Raw genomic sequence first — 22,466 nt, forward strand, 5'->3', positions numbered from 1 at the left:
GTAATATATTTAAAAAAAAAACGAAAATTTCAAATTCAGGATTCAAGTTTCATAGATTTATTAAGAATAAAATCAAGTTGAGGCATTTTCCTGGCAAAATTGTAAGTTTAATTAATGATAGGTGCAGTCAAATTTCCAACAGGGACAAGAACTTGACCACAAAAGATCTGGAAGCCAACTATGGTTTTTCCGAATGGTGATCCAACAGCTCAAGCATCACTGTAAAGACATAAAAACACATTCAGACCAAGTGGTACTTGAACAGTGCAGGACAGCATGTAATTATGCAGGCAATTCAGTTAGTCACAGTCTCAACACCCAATTTGTCTGATGGGTAAACGGCGAAGATGTGAACTCATCACTATTACAGCACAGGCATAATACAAGTTCATAGTCAAAATCCACAATATTACATAATAGCTGTGGTGGTGTATGGATCCAGAAATGCTACTTACCACTAAAAAGTTTCCTCGTATCAAGTCAGGGCATTCAACTGGCACAGTAAACCTAAGGAAAAATACATTTTAATTATATATAATAACAAATCTGTGCATTGACACCAGTCTATGGAAATATGTAATTCCAAAGGTAGTTCAGTTAAGTCACAGTTTCAGCAGCCCATTTTCGTCTGATGGGTAAAGGGCGAAAGTGTGAATTCATCACCACTACTTATTATGGAGATAAGCAGTCAAGTGCACATTTCTGTCTCAGGTCATTGGAAATGCAGAACAGCGACGAGGTAATTTCAGAGTGTTCGCTTTACTCACCACAATTACGATGAAGCTGAACCCATATTCAGATTTTATTTTCCGTTGCTGCTGCAGCTCATCTGCAGGGGAAGATCCATGTCAAAACACCACTGATCTCTAAACACGTAGCGGCACTTAGTTTCAAATGGATAATTGACATGTTACTTTAAATACAGGAAATGCGTAAAATCAGATCTTTGTTGGATTCATGTATGACAAGAGTGATAGACAATTGCAAGAGAATGGGCATTTCTGAGGTTGTAGCTGGTAATTCAGTTATTCACAGTCTCACCACCTTATTGTCTGACGGGTAAACGGCAAATTGTGAACTCATCACTATTCCAGCAGCAGAAGTGACACATTCTCAACACATATTTCAAACTTAGAAACTTACCGAAGACCTAGTACAGCAGACGAGCCTTCTCCTGACACATCTGGCTTCGACCCAGGGTACCTAAAAAATAGTAATTTACTAGGTTAGACTACATGGGCAACATCACCAAATAATTTTACTAAATGAGTCATTTACATGTTACTTTAAATACAGGAAATGCATAAAATCAGATCTTTGTTGGATTCATGTATGACAAGAGTGATAGACAATTGCAAGAGAATGGGCATTTCTGAGGTTGTAGCTGGTAATTCAGTTATTCACAGTCTCACCACCTTATTGTCTGACGGGTAAACGGCAAATTGTGAACTCATCACTATTCCAGCAGCAGAAGTGACACATTCTCAACACATATTTCAAACTTAGAAACTTACCGAAGACCTAGTGCAGCAGACGAGCCTTCTCCTGACACATCTGGCTTCGACCCAGGGTACCTAAAAAATAGTAATTTACTAGGTTAGACTACATGGGCAACATCACCAAATAATTTTACTAAATGAGTCATTTACATGTTACTTTAAATACAGGAAATGCATAAAATCAGATCTTTGTTGGATTCATGTATGACAAGAGTGATAGACAATTGCAAGAGAATGGGCATTTCTGAGGTTGTAGCTGGTAATTCAGTTATTCACAGTCTCACCACCTTATTGTCTGACGGGTAAACGGCAAATTGTGAACTCATCACTATTCCAGCAGCAGAAGTGACACATTCTCAACACATATTTCAAACTTAGAAACTTACCGAAGACCGAGTACAGCAGACAAGCCTTCTCCTGACACACCTGGCTTCGACCCAGGGTACCTAAAAAATAGTAATTTACTAGGTTAGACTACATGGGCAACATCACCAAATAATTTTACTAGTACAGAGTACCTTTCACTCACATCAGGACAAATACCTACATCATCCCTTTCAGAAACAGTGTACATTTTTCCAGTTACACTGGTGAGTCAGAGGCTAACCAGCCTGTCAGTTACACTGGTGAGTCAGAGGCTAACCACCCTGTCTTATGGATAACCTGACTGAGAATGTGACATCACTGTTCTAACAGCGGAAATGTCCAGTAGCAGAAAGAACACTTAAGGCGCTCACCTCCAGATCAGCAGACGATCCAAAGGCTTACATCTGGCATCTCATGCGCGACAACGCCACAGATCGGAAGCATCTGAAATAGATATACTGTATATATTATATATGTGTGTGCAACGCCACAGATATGAAGCCTCTGAAATAGATATATATATATACACATATATAAGGTAATATCGATGTCCAATAAGCCAGCCCTGTTTTGTGTGATTACACTGGAGATTCAGTTATTCACAGTCTCACCACCTTATTGTCTGATGGGTAAACGGCAGAAATGTGAATTCATCACTATTCCAGCAGCAGAAATACACAGTAACCAGAATATAACCAAAAAATACCATACTGATGGCTTTATTATTAATAATCTTACCACATCAGGTGTACCAGTCTTCATGTTTCCAGTCAGCCATCTTCATCTGCAAATGATTCCAGTCAGCCATCTTCATCTGCACATGTGAAAGTCAACACAAGTTTGAAAGGTTAGTAAGGTTGGCTTTGCAATAATTTCCACGAGATCAGAGCATGCGATTGTCATCGCAACTTCAAACTTTAACCAATTACTCAAGAGCCATTGATTTTTAGCTTGCATGAATAAGCTCTACTGAAGGAATAGCCAATATGCTCAGAGCAGATGACTGATCACCAGAAGGTCAAAGGACAAAATGTAACACAGCTTGGGAGCAGAGCTAAGACCGCAGGTCTGAGGACGGGTTCAACAGCAGGCCACGACCTATGCCATAACCTTTCCTCTGAGGGGGGCCAAAGAAGTGGTTTCCCCAATGAAATCATTGAGGGGACAATTCCCTGACCGCCAGATCTCCTGCTGACCCCCTGGCCCTGGCGCAAACCATGTATGGACAGTGCTGCAAGACGCTCAATGACAAAGAGGGCAGCTCCTCATTTCAACTGTCCAAAGAATGATTGATTGCATTTCTTGAGGGATGCGACTTGTATAGCGTACAGTGAGGGGGGACATTAACAGATTCGGTTAATTTTCCTATTCCATTAACTCATGTTTATGAGTGTAAAGTCCAAAATAGGAATACAAAAATCGCGTTAATAATTGATAGCAGTAAGGTTAATGTAACGTTTTAGCCCATGGTTTTAGCTAACGCCAGGCCCGTTCAGCCAGGCGCCTGGTTCAACAAACTATAACTGAAGGAGTAACGTTATAATTGTTATAGCTAGTTTGCAATGCTGAAGGATATTGATCTATATTACAGGATAACATTTGTAACATTAGTGTTAGCTAAGGTATTTTGAACCCAGCTTGTGATACAACTGCTCCCTTGTTCCACGTGGCCAAGAGAGCTAGGTCATTTAGCTTAAGTTAGCTTAGCTAGCTAGCAACCACCGTGTGCAGTGCATTATGCACGAATCAGTTGTGTGTTTACTTGAGAACACGGCGGCAGCACGCATACAATAACGTGAGAGTTGTGAAGATAAATAATGCCATGCTGCTATTGCCTACCTACATACTGTTGATTCGCAATCACATAGAAGTTCATTTGTAGAGGCTGGAGACGGAGCGTGCTGCTTGCGGCTGCCCACCAAAAGAAAGAGGGTTTTTATTCCGCTCCGTGCGGCGTGACGTCACAGAGCTGCGCACTGCAGGAAATGACGGCTGGGCAGCGCAGCAAATGTGCGCAGCTCATAGAAGAAGAAGAAATGTGCGCAGCTGATCCGATCCACGCTGCCTTGATTTTCTTGGCGCACAGGACCAGTCCTTAACTAAACAGTGGCCACTGAATTAATATTACCTTCACCATGCTCTACTCTAAAGCAAAGGGGTTACCACTATCTAGCACACAATCGTTTTTATAATAGGAATTCCAGTTTGGGGGCATTCCTTGATTCTGCCGATAAAATAGACTGAACTCTTGTTGTAATGTAGGCTAACAAACTCTGTATTTATTACGGGGTGATTTGCCCAAACATTTATGGGATACTGGGGCATGGGCTATATTATAAGAGGCATGAAATAACCAGAATTAAATTAAATTAGGGAATAATAAATTACACCTATCCCACTATCAAATAAGTAGTGTCAAAAAGGCACAGGCAACTTTTGCTTCTAGTAAAAATACTGAGCGATGGACTTAACATTTACATGCCTCCAATTTGCACAGATATTTCAGGAATTATTATTAATTGTGTGTGTGTGTGTGTGTGTGTGTGTGTGTGTGTGTGTGTGTGTGTGTGTGTGTGTGTGTGTGTGTGTGTGTGTGTGTGTGTGTGTGTGTGTGTGTGTGTCTCTCTCTCCCTCCAAAGACTTAATTTGACACCACAATCTTTTAAATCATAAAGCCCATTAAATAAGATTAGGCCGGGCCTAGGCTGTACAGTTTGATTTTGTAGATATATGTGACTTATTAAAATCGATTATTTTACAAGTCACCATAGCATATTTAATTATTTTGCTGAGAATATGTCCGATATGAATTCACCGAAGCAGAAGCGAGTATAGGCTATAGCGATGAACCAGATTACAGATGTGTTCAATGTGTGGCCAGCAAATATATAGGCTATAGTTTGTCATCATGACATGAACAAAATAAATTTGATCTAAAAAATTAAAAAGTCCAATTTCGGACATAGCCTACCATAACTCTATTGATCATCTATTCTACAGCTACACCCTTTTTGCTTTTATTTAGCCTATTTAGCCAATTAAATAATGGAAGCTATTTCCATGAGATGTATGATATAGCCTTCTTATCTGTTTATTATGAGACAGGGTCTTCTTTCATTTAAGTCATTTATTCACAAACACATTACATCCATGCATGCATGTAAAAAAAAAAAATAAGAAAGAACATGAGATGAAGAGGCTCCATTGTTGACTCTCTGACAGACCACTTCACATGACAGATGTTAAGTTATTCACACATGCATTTAGTGCAAATGTTTTAACTGAAAGTGCACACCTCAAGCATGACGGGCTCGTTACCCCATGGAATTTCAACAAATATAATACCTGGGACATGTATAGAACTGCACAACGCAGAGCTAAACAGGGACTAGCCAAAAGTAACAACAGAGAAACAATGTAGCCTATGCTAACTCAAAATGTATACACATATAATCCACGTAATATATTAATTTACAATGTCTTCCTATTTAGTGGGAGTAAAATCAGTTCGGCTAATTGTTTGTCGACAATCGCCATGCCAGAATAAACAGCATGAACTCATGCACATATTAAATTGTTTCATACAAATGATTTTATTAGCTACTTGGATTTGGACGATGATGGCCCTTGATTCTCTGACTCAGAGTGATTTGAAGTGTTCAGGAACTGTCCGCTTGCTCCGACGTACAGTCTGGACCGCATTGGCCATTTCTGTAAAGACATTCAACATGATTATTATTAGATACACTGTTGAACTCAGTAATATGGCTGACATGCTTTTCGAAAGAAGAAGACTCGATTCAAAGTATAATCACTGTTTAGAAAGTCACACTTTTTCATGTTGAATAGTCCTAATTCAGTGAGACATTTCGTTCTGATCATAAACATGCTTTGCCAAATATATATATATATATATATATATATATATATCATATCATATATATATATATATATATTACAATTGTTTAGTATTTAGCCACCTTCTGGCCTATAGCATGATGAAAATGATGTAGGCCTAATTGTAACAGCAGCAAAAATAGGTTACACCTTTCCTTTATGATTATGATTAGATTAGGTTAAAGTTGTTGTTGTTATTATTATTAGGCTGTTGCTATTATCTTTCATATTTGCAGTTGTTATTAGCATGTTATTATGTTGTTATTATTATATTACTATCGCTCACCTTGACAGGGTGCAGGTAGCCGTCACCTTTCAGCGAATGTAATGCCTCTGTTTGTTTTGTGCTCTCTCCCTCCTCCTCTTGCAGCGTCCGAGTCAAATGAGCAATATACGTGGTGGCCAATATCAACACGTCGAGTTTGGACAGCTTGGTGTCCGGCGGCACGGACGGCAGAGTCCTCTGTAGCTCCAGGAAAGCGTGTCTGAGGGTCTGCACTCGGCTCCTCTCCCGCGCCGCGTTCGCCGCCGCCGGCCGTCCTCTGCCGCCCAGGCCCAGCCCGCTGCCTGGCCCGGCCTGGAGCACCCTGTCGCGAGCCCGCTGCAGCTCCCGGCGACGACCGTCCGGACTGGGGCTGGAGCTCGGGCTGGATGCGGGGCTCTCCTCCGCCACTGTCCCGGGGCCGTTGTCGCTGTCCATTCGACTCGTCTGCCTTCCTACCATCGGGGGTCACTTACAAACCTGAAGGATTACATGAGATGAATAGCCTATCAGTTCATATTTTAATAGGATATGCTTTAATAGTCGAGGCTACTGTAGACTATAGTAGCCTAATTGTATTGAATGTTTTATGAAAACTAAGTTATAAATTAGGCATATATTATGAAATCGTATCTTTAGGCTACCCATGTGTCTGTTGTAGCATTAACCTATAGCCTACATTGAAACTGATGAATATTGTGTTTATTAGGCTAATTAAACAATTACAAAGTTCTCTGTGCCTGCGATCAATTATTGGAAACTATTTATGATGTTGAAAAGTTGCATCGTCCTACAAACTAAACACACATGTCATCCACTAACGAGCAAACAAACGAGTCATATGACCAAACAGCAGCTTACATTGGGGCTGAAGGCACCTGAATCTGAGATGATTGCTTGTTGATTTGACAAAGAGTTGCATTACAAACTAAATCCCTGTCTGTCTGTAGCCTACAAACTCATGAGCCGATGCGTGCTGGGTCGCCTGGGTGGTGTCTGCACGCTTACCTCTGGTATTCCTCAAAAGCGCCGTCTTGAAAAACGACATCAAGGCAATCCAACGAGGGCGTCGGTAGATACAGAATTAGCGCTATACAATGTAGAATAGTCCCGGTCCACGTCCAGCTTATCCTTATAAAGAGGCGCGTCTGGAGACAGAAGGTGCGCAGCAGTCCCTGTCCGCGCATCGAGCACTTCACCTGTGTGCGTAAAAGTCTCAGGAGGAGCCCTTAATTTATTGGATACACAAAGCGGTAGACAAGTCTTTCCCTCCCAAGTAATTAATCACAAGCCTACACTCCCCTGCAGTGGAGGAGACTCTTTTCCCTTTCCGAACTTATTTCTGTCTGAAGGGAGCGAAGAGACTCGTTTTCAACGCCAGAGGCATACTTTCCCCCCTTTAATTCTGATGTGGTAGGCCCACTCCAATTGGCTGCGAACCTGACACTGTATTTTCTTTAGGCTATAACTATAAGCCTATCAAAAAGTAGTAAAAAGAGGAAATTTGGTCAAAATGATTTCTATCCCCCAAAAGTCTGCCCGTCATAGTCCAAAATAAAGGCTAGACTCAAAACGCTATTTGCAACAGACCATGCAAACAAGTTGACAAGTGTAAGTTGATATGCAAAACATTTGACTAATTGCCAGGGTGTCTTGAATTGCAAGCTCATTGGAACAGCTAATAAATAAAGCCCAACACTGCAATCAACAGGCAGGCATTGAGGAAATTCTTGCAAGACTCATAAATTAATCACTCTGATTTCCAGGGTTCCAAACGGAGATGTCGGTAAATTAATGGAAGGAATTATTCATATTATGTATATCCTCGGACTGTTCTTAATAAACATTGTTTTTGTAAGGATGGAGTAACAGTACTGCTCGGGGCCACTAATTATGAGGCAAAGTAAAAGGAGGTTAAGTAAGCTTGGTTCCCTAATTACCCCACATCTTTCAGGGGTTACACACCCACGTGGCTCGAAAAACCTCCTTCAAACACTCAGTCACATCCATGACAGTTAATACATCAATGCGTCCTGAAGTTATTACTGTGCAGGCTATCTACATATAGCAGCCTCCAAAAGAGGGATGTATATCTATAGCTGACAGAATAGAAGCATATTTTATTAACTTTGGATAATTAAACAAACCCTGTTATGACGTTGACGATCATTATGGGCAACTGTGATGTATGTCTGTCTCATGCTTCACTTATTTACCAAAATGCATGGAGAAAATATATTTTATATAGGCCATGCAAACTCTTGACACTGATGTGGACAAATTTGTCCAGCAAAATACAGTTTGATTTTGACCCCATGAGATATGGTTGTTCCTATTGTAAGACTCTGAGGGTATTGTGTTAAAAACCAAAAAGTGACTGGAAATAAACCAGCTGTGAAATATATAGCCTATATAAATGACTTTGAGACCATGAAGAATCAAAGTCAGCAAAGAATCAATATAGCACTACTGCCATTTATATTATTTTACTTACACATCTTTCATCACATAAAGACAATTTAATAATACAAAAAAATATTAATAAAAATTATGAACCAATTTAAAGCAAGTTTATTACATTAAAATACAAATGTAACGTATATTGTAACAGAAGGTGGAAAAAAAGTCAAATCTTCAAAAACAAGTCAGACTAAATAATTTACTGGACAAAGTATTAGAATGACTGAAGTGTCTAAAGCTGTTAATGTTAAACAGTAATATAGAATGCAAGACAGGATAATAAGATATCGGCAAGGTGCAGAGCCAGCATTGACAGTTCTGTGTGTGTGTGTGCGTGTGCGTGTGCGTGTGTGTGTGTGCGCGCGCGTGTGTGTGTGTGTGTGTGTGTGTGTGTGTGTGTGTGTGTGTGTAGGGGGGGGGGGGAGTTGTGAAGTGTCATAGCTGTGTGTGTGTGTGTGTGTGTGTGTGTGTGTGTGTGTGTGTGTGTGTGTTTGTGTTAACTGGACTGGCAGGTTTCTTACAGCTCAACATGGCTGCAGATGGGGGATGAGACAGCCATATTGTTGAGCAGTCCTGCGCTCATTGGGATCTTGAACATTCCTGTCCTACAAGATCAGAGAGAACGTATTAATTTATGAAGGTCACGCACCATCAGAACATTAGTCAACGGTCAATGAGCTTTTCCCTGTACGATTAATTTGTAGCCTATACTCGGGTTGCATTACATATGGGGTTGGGAAATGAACATTTTGTGATGCATAAATATGTTGTTCTATCATATAATCACAATAACAACTATCATATCCATGCGAAACAGTAGATGAATAAAACAGTTTGGATGATGACAGAAAAAGGCAAGTCAGGGAAGAAAGAAGGAATAAAGAATTGAAATTAAATTAAGTTCAAATCTAATCTTGTCTACTTTAATCTTTAGCTAATATAAGTTTCAGTGTACGTTAGGTTTGTTTCAGCTATTTTTTGTAGTCTTCAGAGTAAAGTCTTTCTTCTTTTATGGAAAATTAGAAGCAGGATGCGTTTCACCCGACTGTTAGCGATTCATCACTCATGTTTTGTACGTTCCATCCTCTGGCAGACAAATATGACAGCAGGGTGTATGAGTAGATATATTTCATTTCAAGCATTGTCTGCAGTTATCGGTTGGTCAGGAATAGAACAGAGTCACTGCAGAATGTCTGTACTCAGTTTGTCAGGAATAGAACTGAGTCAGTGCAGAGTGCCTGTACTTTATCAGTTTGTCAGGAATAGAACTGAGTCAGTGCAGAGTGCCTGTACTTTATCAGTTTGTCAGGAATAGAACTGAGTCAGTGCAGCATGCCTGTACTTTATCAGTTTGTCAGGAATAGAACTGAGTCAGTGCAGAGTGCCTGTACTTTATCAGTTTGTCAGGAATAGAACAGAGTCAGTGCAGAGTGCCTGTACTTTATCAGTTTGTCAGGAATAGAACTGAGTCAGTGCAGCATGCCTGTACTTTATCAGTTTGTCAGGAATAGAACTGAGTCAGTGCAGCATGCCTGTACTTTATCAGTTTGTCAGGAATAGAACAGAGTTAGTGCAGCATGCCTGTACTTTATCAGTTTGTCAGGAATAGAACTGAGTCAGTGCAGCATGCCTGTACTTTATCAGTTTGTCAGGAATAGAACTGAGTCAGTGCAGCATGCCTGTACTTTATCAGTTTGTCAGGAATAGAACTGAGTCAGTGCAGCATGCCTGTACTTTATCAGTTTGTCAGGAATAGAACTGAGTCAGTGCAGCATGCCTGTACTTTATCAGTTTGTCAGGAATAGAACTGAGTCAGTGCAGCATGCCTGTACTTTATCAGTTTGTCAGGAATAGAACTGAGTCAGTGCAGCATGCCTGTACTTTATCAGTTTGTCAGGAATAGAACTGAGTCAGTGCAGAGTGCCTGTACTTTATCAGTTTGTCAGGAATAGAACAGAGTCAGTGCAGAGTGCCTGTACTTTATCAGTTTGTCAGGAATAGAACTGAGTCAGTGCAGCATGCCTGTACTTTATCAGTTTGTCAGGAATAGAACTGAGTCAGTGCAGCATGCCTGTACTTTATCAGTTTGTCAGGAATAGAACAGAGTTAGTGCAGCATGCCTGTACTTTATCAGTTTGTCAGGAATAGAACTGAGTCAGTGCAGCATGCCTGTACTTTATCAGTTTGTCAGGAATAGAACTGAGTCAGTGCAGAGTGCCTGTACTTTATCAGTTTGTCAGAAACAGAACTGAGTCAGTGCAGCATGCCTGTACTTTCTTGCTTCACTGTCCGAGTCTGAGGGGCCGGAGCGGGCTCTCGCTCTGGACCTCAGAGACTGCACCGGCTTCCTCTCATGCAGAACCTTCATCTGGCTGTAGTTCTGTCCAGGATGTGGAACTATGCTTAAGCCATCTGAAATATAAACAAGTGACACAACACACACACACACGCACGCACGCACACACACACACACACACACACACACACACACACACACACACACACACGCGCGCACACACGCACACACACACACACACACACACACACACACACCAATTAAAATGAAAAGTTAAATGTATATAAATCCAGCCAGCATGATGGAAGCAGGAAATACAGCAAAGACAAATCAAATTCCGAATGACATTTCTATGAAGGTCCTTAACACGTTGCCACATAATTCAATTAACACTTTGGTTTAATGGTTTCCACATTTTACTGAACAGTTACAATAGGATTATTGAGGTGGTTATGCTGATTCACATGACTACACTTCCAATACACTTCTATAATCAATACTAGCTAGTCAGAGATATGATCAGGAAGACCCACGGGAAATGGTAAAAAAAAAAAAAGGAAAATGGGAATTACCACTAGAAATAAAAAGACTGATGTGTTCAAAATACAATCTTGTGAGGAATAAATAATACTCATGATAGTGTCCAGCAAAATACAAAACAAGTTACAGTAGATTAAAAAAAAGTATAGATTTAGTGATTTACTTGAATAGGCGATCTGTCCAGTCATGATCTGCTCATCCTTCACTTTCTTCTTTGCCTCTTTCGATGCTTTCCAGTTAATAAGGAACTGTCTGGATAAGTCATTAATTTCCTTTCCATCAAGATCCTCTATAGGAAAAAAAAGGAAACACAAAAATCCAAACTAAAAGTTAATTTCTCATTCGTCTGTTCAGCTGACATATGTGTGTGACATTTTATCATGAAGCGTTTGCGCGTTGGAGGTGAGCGTGTAATTTCTCACCAAGTATTTTGCACACAGTTATCAGGCGGTCTCTGTACTTGGGTTTTTGACATACAGGATTTCCACTCAAATCCATTTGATGTAGCTGAGACCAGTGGCTGAACACATCCTCCAACTCCTGAAAAGAGACAAGAAAGAAAGACATCATCTATAATGCAATGTGGTCAAACCACTAATGATTCAAATTGCAATCATGTATGACTCCAGCCAGGCCAAATCATTGCACAGAGCAGACACGGGCTACTTTCTTTGCAACAATATGATGTGTAGTCATGTAAATATGATTATTACTAATCGGAGACATGCATCTAGCAAACCTTCTAAAGAAAAGCTATAAGAGAAAGGTAATGTGAAGCACAAGGGCCACTGCAAAATGCGTAAACAACACATCAGTCTATTTTAATAAACAGTGTCGCCGGTGTCGTGTAACTACCGTACACGTTTCCCCCTGGGGAGGCGAACGAGGCCGGCTCCTCCAGCCAGTTTGTATGTTTATCTAAAGGCACATTAATCCAAGCCCTGGAAATATGAATACTCTCTGGACACGCTCTGATTGTTCGTTGCCTTCCTGTCTTGGCCAAAGCGCTTCCACTTTTCCAGCTCGCGCCGCAATCAGTTCAGAGGGGACCCCTGAGTAGCCGTGCGCTCGCAGGCTTTGATAAATGATCGTGTCAGGGCCGTCACTCAGAAGGGCCTCACCGAAGACCAGGGCCAGCACCAAATTGCCCCCCACGCGGGGGCGCGGAGAGCAGCACGGGGCTGGAGACGCACTGGGCTCGGTGCTGGCTGGCTCTCTCTCTCCACTGGACTAATGATGGGGCCAGTTATGAAGCTGTATTTGACCAGGGCTTTCGATCCCCCTGTCCTCTCTGGCCCTGCACACAGCTAACGGGCCTCCGAAGATACTCCCCCATTTGTCACCCTGGCTGACTGCCTGTCATAATCTATTTTAAAAATCCATGTTTCCTCTGGATAACTGACCAAATGGCGCACGAGGAGGGGCTGAATCCTTTGGGCTGCTGTCTTTGCAAAATCAATAGTGCCAGCCGGGTTGTATAAATTATAGGAGATATCTTCTGAAAACGAGAGGTCCCTCTGACACGTGTATGGCAATTACCTGCATGGAGGTTCTCACTAGAACATCACTTGTTCCGTGTTGAGAAGGTAGCCTAGCTGTGATCTGAATTATTATAGACTGCTGTCCCGGTCTTACATGGCAGCGAGAAAAGCAGACGAGGATGAAGCTCTTTAAAATTAACTCGTCAAGCTTTTCAGCCAACACATCCGTTCAAAAGAGAAAAACAAATCTGCGCCATCAGAGGCGAGTCAAAAACTAACAGTCGGTCATTTTTCAAGGTCAGCGCACGTGAGCATAAATCCTATCTCTGCTTCAGATGAATCTCCCATACAGTTTAGTGCTGTGGGTGTTGAGTATCACATGCAGGATTCTAAGGCAGAGAGGAAAAATCAGCCTCCCAAGGAAGGAGAGAAACTTGTGCTTGTTTAAAGCTGTCAGCGAGGACGGTCCCAGGGGAGCGGCCTGCTGATTTGTTGAATAATTCTGACCCTGTGCGAGTCATGGAGACTGGGACCCTATGGCAGGATTTGCAGGATTTGCTTCTTTAGCACCCTGTTCTCCATCTCATTTCATGCATCACTGGAGAGAAGCAACGCAACACAGTTCATGTTAACCCCATCAGAGAGCAACGCAACACAGTTCATGTTGACCCCATCAGAGAGCAACGCAACACAGTTCATGTTGACCCCATCAGAGAGCAACACAACACAGTTCATGTTAACCCCATCAGAGAGCAACACAACACAGTTCATGTTGACCCCATCAGAGAGCAACACAACACAGTTCATGTTAACCCCATCAGAGAGCAACACAACACAGTTCATGTTGACCCCATCAGAGAGCAACACAACACAGTTCATGTTAACCCCATCAGAGAGCAACACAACACAGTTCATGTTGACCCCATCAGAGAGCAACAGAACACAGTTCATGTTAACCCCATCAGAGAGCAACACAACACAGTTCATGTTAACCCCATCAGAGAGCAACACAACACAGTTCATGTTAACCCCATCAGAGAGCAACAGAACACAGTTCATGTTAACCCCATCAGAGAGCAACACAACACAGTTCATGTTAACCCCATCAGAGAGCAACACAACACAGTTCATGTTAACCCCATCAGAGAGCAACCCGTTTTGTTATTGCACACAGCATGCAGTCACCCAGTTTCTACTTCTGCCATGCTGGGAGAGAGGGGTAAAGTCTCGAATGGAAACTGGTTTCACAGAATCATTTAGCGGAGTAAAAAACAAAAACTGACATTTTTTTAATTTACCTCAATATCATTCAATTTATTGTCCGCAGCGGAGAAATGCTGGAGTTCCCTCAGCGCTGCCAGGTCCCTGATCTCATCAATGTTATTGTTATTGATATTCAGGACACACAGAGATTCCTGTAAGAAGAAGCCATCTTTATGAAGTCATCTTTATGGTCAATATAAGACAATATAAAAACATCTTTCACTACCATGTTGACAATAAAGGAGAAAGAAAAGTGTACTTCAACAAACAATATATTTTTGGACCACTCAGAGAATGTTATATTTAAGCAATATATCACGAGAGCAAGTGTGTTGTGTTGAATATATCCCGCTGATAAGCTGTTATCCCACGAGGCCGCAGGCCGAGTGGGATAACAGCTTATCAGAGGGATATATTCCACAACACCACGCAGCTCGAGTGCTATATTGCTTTTATAAAACGGTTTCCAAGTATAATAATATAATAATAATAATACTATAAGTCCGACTGGCATTTTATTCTGATAGAGTCAGTTGAAACACTACTGTAAGGCGGGACCTCTAGCAAGAAGATAGACGTGCGGGTGATTTGATTGGATCGTTCTGGAGACTGAAGTCGACATTGGCCAATCCTGGCGCTTGCTGAGAGGTTTTGCATAGCCCGACACCAGAGCCGTATGCCTACACCAAGTAACGTTACGTCTTATTTAGAAATGCGGGGTTAAGAGTGAGGGCGCGCGAGAGAGGGGTTAAGACATTAGCCCGCGTCTATTCTTGTACAAAACATCATTTTCTGCGAAGTATTAGTAAAGTTATAAGCGAAGATCGATTCACAAGGATCTGAAAGTTGTCTCCGCCATTTTGTTTTTGAGGTAACCAAAGCCAAGAGAGTTGCGCCATCATGCGTCTGGCTGCAAGCGAGTAGCTTTTTGTTTTGACACTACTGTAAGGCGGGACCTCTAGCAAGAAGATAGACGTGCGGGTGATTTGATTGGATCGTTCTGGAGACTGAAGTTGACATTGGCCAATCCTGGCGCTTGCTGAGACGCTGAGAGCTTTCTGGAAAGCCCAACACGGAGCTCGAGCCTTTTAGTAAGAGAGTTGCCATGGCAACCAATAACCCATGGCCATGGGTTATTGAACTCGGTTACTGGAATTATACAATGGCTGTGAACCAATCAGATTGCTTGATTTGAGAGAGCCGTTTTATAATAAGTAACATACATCCCACAAAAAGGGCAAAATAACAGAATATACCTTGCACATGAATTTATTTTGGACGCACATACACTGAGAAATGGAATCCAAACATCTACTAACACATTTGTCAGAGTACTTCTTCATGACAGCTCCTTAGCAGAAGCACATTAGAGTACTATTTAAATGTGTGGGGCCAAAATTAATCTGTAATATAATATAGGAAGTACTGTATCATTTTTGCTTGTGTGGGATGTGCTACCACTTTCTCTTTTGTGACTCATAACCCATTTGGATTAAACATCCACATTATTAAAAAAAATCTTTTTACATGTCTGGACTACTAGGCTCACGTCCAAATCAGATTTTAGATACTGCTGTTGCTAAATATTCATTTTGGTTTGAAGTTCTCTAACGGCACATTTATTTAAAAAAAAGCTGGAACTCTTTACATTTGCACAGCAATTTCTTTAATTATCCAAATAAACAAGAAGCTGAGACTTGTGGTGTGTTTATCCATGGCCTGGGCAGTAAACGAAGTCAACAGACCTAACTGATTTGTCAGAGCAGAGAGAGCAACAGAGCGCTCTTTGACATCATCAAATCCAGCACAACACTGCTTTTACATGGATCTTTGGCCTCTGGGAAATGTGAGATCTTTGACATTGGATGTGATAACACACCACATTGGAGACACCACACATATCTTGGGGAAAAGTAAAGGGAGAAAATGAGGGTGTCCTCTTTAGGCCTGACTATATTGACATATGTGACAAAATGATTAAATAATCATTTAATCATCCTGGCATAATCATCCTAATTCTATAATGGCTTGATGTTGTTGGTAGAAAGTGGGTCTTACAGCGAGGGAGAGGAGAGTCCTGGGGTCAAGGAGCAGCTTCTCCCCTGGTGCCAGCCTCTGGTTCTCCAGATGAAGCTCCTTCAGCTCTTTGAGCTGCTCTAATCCCTCCACCACTGTAATACTGTTTCCACCAAGATACCTACACACACACACACACACACACACACACACACACACCATGACTCCACCTGATCAACACAGCACAGGGGAACAATGGGTGGAGCTCGTCTCCTGCATAGACTGTGTAAAAGAGATGGACGGAGTGAGTGTGGTTTGACCTTGTGGATGTGTGGTTTGACCTTGTGGACCTGTGGTTTGACCTTGTGGACGTGTGGTTTGACCTTGTGGACGTGTGGTTTGACCTTGTGGACCATGTGGTTTGACCTTGTGGACCGTGTGGTTTGACCTTGTGGACGTGTGGTTTGACCTTGTGGACTCTTGTTTTGAAGCCTGTAGTTTGGCGTCTTGGCCGCTGCCATCTTGGTTCTCGCACTGCTCGCACAAGACGGCACATTACATTACATTACGTCATTTGGCAGACGCTTTTATCTAAAGCGACTTACAATAACACATTTTTGTCAGCAATAGAGCAATCAACTATGCAACACAGTCTATGACAACTACAACTTCTGAAGGAATAGTGGTAAAGTTAAGTTAGATTTTTTTTTTTATATATATATATATAAGAGAGAGAGAGAAATGTTAGTTCAAAAAGGGCCCAGATGGAGACTGAAAAGGTGTGTTTTAAAGTCGAAGTGAACCGGAACGGAATGCATCAGCGCGAGCGTCGGACACTGAAAACGAATTGAGAGGCGGACCATATACGTGTCGATGATTTGATTTGACAATTTTGAGGACTGGCTTTGGCATTGGCCAATCCTGGCGTGTTCCACCCCCAAATCGAGTGGGATTCAGCCTGTTGTCATGATACGCGAGTGGGATCCGCAGAGTACCAGGCAGCCAGCTGCTTCGTGCGGGGCGAGTGGACAATCCGATGCATAGGTGCTGCCCGCCCGCCTGGAATCTCCGAGAGACGACCCCTGACAGCCAGGGAGGCTGTCAGGCTCGGAGGCGCGCGCCATTATCGTTATAAATGTAAATAATATTCCTGGAATGCGTGTTTTAACGAGCCAGCTACATTTCTTTGCATTCTTAGACATTACCGTTTGATTTAGTTTGCATAATTGCTCAAGTTAGTAGTTAGTTTATGGGCTAGAAACTCTGCCAGATGACAGGCACTAGGGGCCATTTTCATTTCCCTTCATTTGGAAGAGAAAATGATCCTGAAATGAAGATTTGATTGACAGCTGCATGTCATGAAATGATTGGTTGAAATGGGGTAGAAATTTGATAGTACTAGGTGACGTCAGCAAACTGTAAATTACTGTTATCAATGAAATCTTGAAAAACAAACTTTTGATGTGAAAAAGTGTGAAAAACTAAAGAAATTAGATTGTTGTGATTTGTTTTGCATATAGTTGTTTTGAATAGGTGCACTGCATACCCAGGTATTTGAACTAAAAGAAAAGATAAGTCATTCTTGGGTTCAGCTCGACTTTAAGTTTTCGCCGAAAGATTGGCAGTGAAGCGGCCGTCCTCCTGACCATGGGAGAGAGCTCATTCCACCATTGCCAGGGACGAGAAGAGTCGCGATCGGGATGAGCGACTTTTGAGCCCCCGTAGCGAAGGAGGGGTGAGGCGTCCTGCACTGGTGGAGGAGCGAAGGGAGCGGTGAGAGGTTTGGAACCTGACCATAGATTGTAAGTACAGAGCAGGGGAGCTGACTGGTGTACTGCCCTGTAGGCCAATACCAGTGTCTTGAATTTGATGCGTGCCGAGATGGGAAGCCAGTGAAGGTCCCGGAAGAGGGGAGTGACATGAGAGAATTTGGGTTGGTTGAATACCAGACAGCGGGCTGCAGCGTTCTGAATGAGCTGAAGTGGTCGGATGTCTGCGGCAGGTGGGCCGGCCAGGCACGAGACAGCACGAGACCAGGGGCTTCCCACAGAGCCCCAGCTCTGCCTGCTATTGGTCCGTCCGTGGACAGGCGACCTGTCAATTACGCCCAAAACATAGTCTTTTTCTATCCTCTATTTTACTCTAAACGGATGAGTCGTATAAAAATCCCCCCCATCCCGTACAGTTGTCATGAAAGGTTTTTGATTGATTGATTGAATACTTTATTGAATCAACGAACATGAGAAATACAGGGTACAACCATATCATTAGAGACAAAAGGAATAAAACACAACAAAGCCCGAGGGCTTATTTCCATTGTGGTCCTTAGAGTGAGGCAAAATGGAATGAATGAGTGTGTGCGTGTATGAGCGCGTGTGTGCGCGAGGGACATTCAACACTACAGGACATAACAAGCACTTAAAACATGGAAATAATTTAACGACTTCTAAGGCAAAAATAAATAACATGTGTACTAAAACCACCTATATACACAAATCTGTACATACCAAAAATATATACAAGAGATCTTAAAATAAATTACCTGTATATGCAGGAATATCTAGTATAAATATAATATATAATATACAATATATAATATTATATATTATATAATATATAATACAAACAAGAGAAACTAAAAGAAATTACAATTCTGGAATAAAAACATTACGACCCCTTTTCTGCAAAAAGGGCCAACCTTAGGGGCCGTTCTGTAGCCACTGTTTTAAGGTGGACTTAAACGTGAGTTTGGACCCAAGAGTTTTAATATTTTCGGGGAGGCTGTTCCACAGGATCGCTGCTGAGTATAAAAAAGTACATTTACCTGTTAAACTTTTAAATTTAAAAAGTACAACGTTTGTGTAACTACCCCTGGTGGAATAGCCGTGCACCTCGCTAACCCTCCGGAAATAACCGGAGAGGTACGCAGGGGCTTCCAGGTTCATGATCCTGTGGACCATACATAGCTTGATCTGAGAGACCCTCTCCTCCACTCTCAGCCACCTAAGGCTGAGGAAATGAGAGCGGAGCAGAGAGGTTCTGGGGTGAAGGCCCTGGACAACCCTCACCAGCTTGTTCTGGGCCGTCTGAAGTCTAGTTTTTAGTTTGGCTGTGGTGGCCGTAAACCAGGAGGAGCAGGCGTAATCGAAATGGCATTGAATTAGTGCATTTGCCAGAATCAACAACGTGGCACTGTTTATGATTTTGGAGATGCGGGCTAAAAATTTTGTCTTTTGAATTACTTTGGAAATGACTTTATGAGCCATCTTCTCGCCTGAGAGCTTGTTGTCCAGGATACACCCTAAGTAGGTAATCTCTTCCTTTGAGGGTACAGACACGTCACCCACCTTGATAGAAAAACCCGGGGATTTTTTTAGCTTAAATTTGGAAGCAAATAAAATTGACTCCGTTTTCCCTAAATGGAGAGACAGTCGGTTGTCCGAGAGCCAAACCCCAACATTTGACAGCTCCTTGCTAAGTTTTTGCTCGACCACCCCCTTGTCCGTGTCGGAGAACAGGAGGGCGGAGTCGTCGGCGAACAGGAACAGAGGGCAGTCACAGGCAGATTTCATGTCATTTATGTAAACCAGGAATAACAGTGGACCCAAAATGCTCCCCTGGGGTACCCCACAGCTAATGGGGCAAGGGCGGGACAGAGTCCCATTTATGTCCACCACCTGCTGCCTACCTGTCAAGTAGGACCGAACCCAGTTTAAGGACGTGCTGTTGAAACCCAGAGCCCTGAGTTTACTGAGTAAGATGTTATGGTTTACAGTGTCGAATGAGGTGGTATTAGCTATACAGACTAACCCAAAACCGTTTTTTTAACCAGGCTATAGACATGTTTATTTATGCTGTAAACTCTGGCAGTTTAACATGGGGTGAATGGGGACTGACTCGCTTTTGCAGCCAGCCTCAAGTGGCCATTCAAGGAACTGTAGTTTTCAGTACTTGCGCATTGGCGTCAATGTGACCCAGAACTGTCCCCCTCGGTCTACTCACAGTTTGGAGAGCTTGTGCAGATTGGAGAGGTTTTCTACATGGGCGATGTTGTTGTTCTGCATGTACAGATGAGTGAGGCTGGAGGCAAAGCCCAGGTTGCAGATGCGTGTGATCTGATTGTCGTACAGGTAGAGAACAGTGAGGTTTCTACACATGGAGAGGTCGCCCTGAAAAAACATGATGAAGTGATGGCACAAAAAGTGAGAAAAGCAAGCACAGAAAGTGACCAGCGTTAGTGCTGCTGAGTGTAACCACACCAACAACTACTTACAATATCCTCAACGTTCTTGTTGGAAAAGTTGAGATGTGTGAGTCTCTTGAGGTACTGTGCGAGGGAGTGGGCGTCGCTCCTTTTCTTTTTGAAGTGGTTGCTAGATTTAGCGATCAGATCTGTGGTCAGGCGCACCATGGTGGCTCGTCACAGATGCTGGCTCAGAGAGAGGATCCTTTTCAGCTTCAGCCAAGCGTTCAGCCCACAGCAACGACTATACAGCTGTCTGTTAGGGAGGAAAACACATATGTGAGCTAAGATACACACCAGGAGAGAAACCCATGTTTTTGCTCTGTCATACAGAGTTACCCAAAAGAGAAAGAACATTTCTCTCATGATGTCCTTTACATCAGCATTTGTGATCACACAGAACAGGCACAGATGAGCCTTGTACAGCACTTTCAATGGGCCCAAAAAAAAGCTGATTGTCAATCCACAATTAGGGATAATTGATGGAAAACCCATCACTGTTCTCTAGGAAACTTGGTAAGGGGCCAAAGGTTGGGTGACCCACTCAATTTGTGGTAATTAGACCAGTCTATTCCCCAAACAGAGTGAGCACAACTTCCTACTTCTCAATACTCTTTGGGCTTGTTTATTAGCTTGACCTGACATTGAAATATCAAAAATATGCAGCTCATTTTTACTTTCAAAGGAGACATCACTATGCACCACCATCATATATTACCCCATCTATCTATCTATCTATCTATCTATCTATCTATCTATCTATCTATCTATCTATCTATCTATCTATCTATCTATCTATCTATGTAAATGGCGTGTGTGTGTGTGTGGGGGGGGGGGGGGGGGGTGACATCAGGGCTTTTCTACACTTGATCTCGAGTCGGGACATTAGGCCGAGGTTAGCTGATCAATAATGGACTCTCTGGACAGTAACGTTAGCCTCTAGGGATTTACGCACAGCACTTAATCATTGTCAAAGAAAGGGCGACACACTCATCACTGTCTGGGCAAAGACACATTAGTTAGGGCAGGTCACCCAGGTAGCCTAATATGGTGTAACGTTAGATAAGACTTTCAGAGTGACAGGAAATTAGCTAAGGTTAGGTAAGCTAATACAGAGATAGATATAGCCCCCAGCACATCCATCTACAGTAGGCTAGCTTAAAAGCTAATGCTAATAAATAGCGTTAAAAAGTAAACTTACGTCACATCAGTTAGCATGATTGCTCCATTATTAAGGCACATTTAGAGATCATGTTTCAAGTAGACCTACCATTTGGACTTGGCAGGAAAGTGTAAAACAGTGCATAAAAACATGTCAGACAAGTTGGGAAGCAAGCCGCTAATGTAACATTAAGCCAGTATGGTTTGTTTGAAACGGTTTCTATGGAAACCATCGTGCCAAGAAGGAGGTAGCGCGTAGTCTTCTCTGCGACCAGCTGATGCTGATAGCCAGACGACAAGCGACAAGGATCTGTCTAGAATCTTATATAATTGTCGCTACAACACAGCACTGCAGCACTTTTGTTTTTTAATTTCAATTTGGGGGGGGCGGGTACATTATTCAGCCGAAAGCCTAAATTAAATTCATTTTAATTACATTTCAACCATACAGACCGAAAAGTAAAAGCTGAATTGCTGTTTAATTATGGTAATTAATTATAATAAATAGACATGATTACCCGAGCACTGCAGTTATCAATATTATTCAATAACCAGTAAAGTCTTGGTGAATAATAGTTAATAAGATGATGCATTATGATGATTATGCATATATAAGACTCCTGCTTGCAACAATAGTTAATAGACAGGTCAGGACATAGCCTACTGCTTTTTAAAAGTCAGAATAGGATGACCTTGAGTTCTCTCTCTCTCTAATCAAACACAAAAATATTCACAGATGAGGATCTAAAAATGTATGAAGGCCTCTAAAAACTGTTTATCATATATTTTTTCAACTCCTAACTTTCTAGCCAAGATCACATTACTCCAAAGTATTAATGTGCATCATTCCTGGTAACATTCCAAGCCTGGACCACAGGCCCCTTCTTTCTCCTAGTGACCCCTGCATTGTTAGGCCACATCATGTCAAGACCCAGGTTTCCTGTGAGTGACTGACTTGCCTCCACTTATGCATGCAGGAGCA

At 42.1% G+C, this 22,466-nt stretch overlaps 2 protein-coding genes and 1 long non-coding RNA gene across 4 annotated transcripts; all 3 read right to left on the bottom strand.

Moving 5' to 3' along the window:
- Positions 1 to 62: 62 nt before the first annotated feature.
- Positions 63 to 3,783, bottom strand: LOC310772305. 2 transcript variants are annotated; one of them, XR_014552485.1, is made up of 9 exons: positions 3,705 to 3,783; positions 2,604 to 2,679; positions 2,237 to 2,309; positions 1,886 to 1,945; positions 1,515 to 1,574; positions 1,144 to 1,203; positions 768 to 829; positions 456 to 507; positions 63 to 219 (listed from the first exon to the last, which is right to left on the bottom strand). It is a non-coding gene; the product is annotated as an uncharacterized lncRNA (long non-coding RNA). The 2 variants fall into 2 exon arrangements; XR_014552484.1 differs by lacking the exon at positions 1,515 to 1,574.
- A 1,676-nt stretch (positions 3,784 to 5,459) lies between these two features.
- On the bottom strand, positions 5,460 to 6,486 carry tcf24 (transcription factor 24; the record flags this gene model as incomplete). The annotated part of the gene is made up of 2 exons (XM_083632070.1): positions 5,460 to 5,576; positions 6,049 to 6,486. 2 exons carry the CDS (start codon positions 6,484 to 6,486, stop codon positions 5,466 to 5,468), a joined length of 549 nt encoding a protein of 182 aa, XP_083488196.1. The 3' UTR covers positions 5,460 to 5,465.
- A 2,515-nt stretch (positions 6,487 to 9,001) lies between these two features.
- Positions 9,002 to 20,491, bottom strand: ppp1r42 (protein phosphatase 1, regulatory subunit 42; the record flags this gene model as incomplete). Its single annotated transcript, XM_083662904.1, has 8 exons — positions 9,002 to 9,089; positions 10,758 to 10,896; positions 11,484 to 11,609; positions 11,743 to 11,860; positions 14,100 to 14,216; positions 16,123 to 16,261; positions 20,083 to 20,249; positions 20,354 to 20,491. 8 exons carry the CDS (start codon positions 20,489 to 20,491, stop codon positions 9,002 to 9,004), a joined length of 1,032 nt encoding a protein of 343 aa, XP_083519030.1.
- Between the last annotated feature and the right edge of the window lie 1,975 nt (positions 20,492 to 22,466).

Source organism: Poromitra crassiceps, assembly GCF_964638095.1.
Source record: "Poromitra crassiceps genome assembly, chromosome: 2".
Taxonomy (NCBI): Eukaryota; Metazoa; Chordata; class Actinopteri; order Beryciformes; family Melamphaidae; genus Poromitra; species Poromitra crassiceps.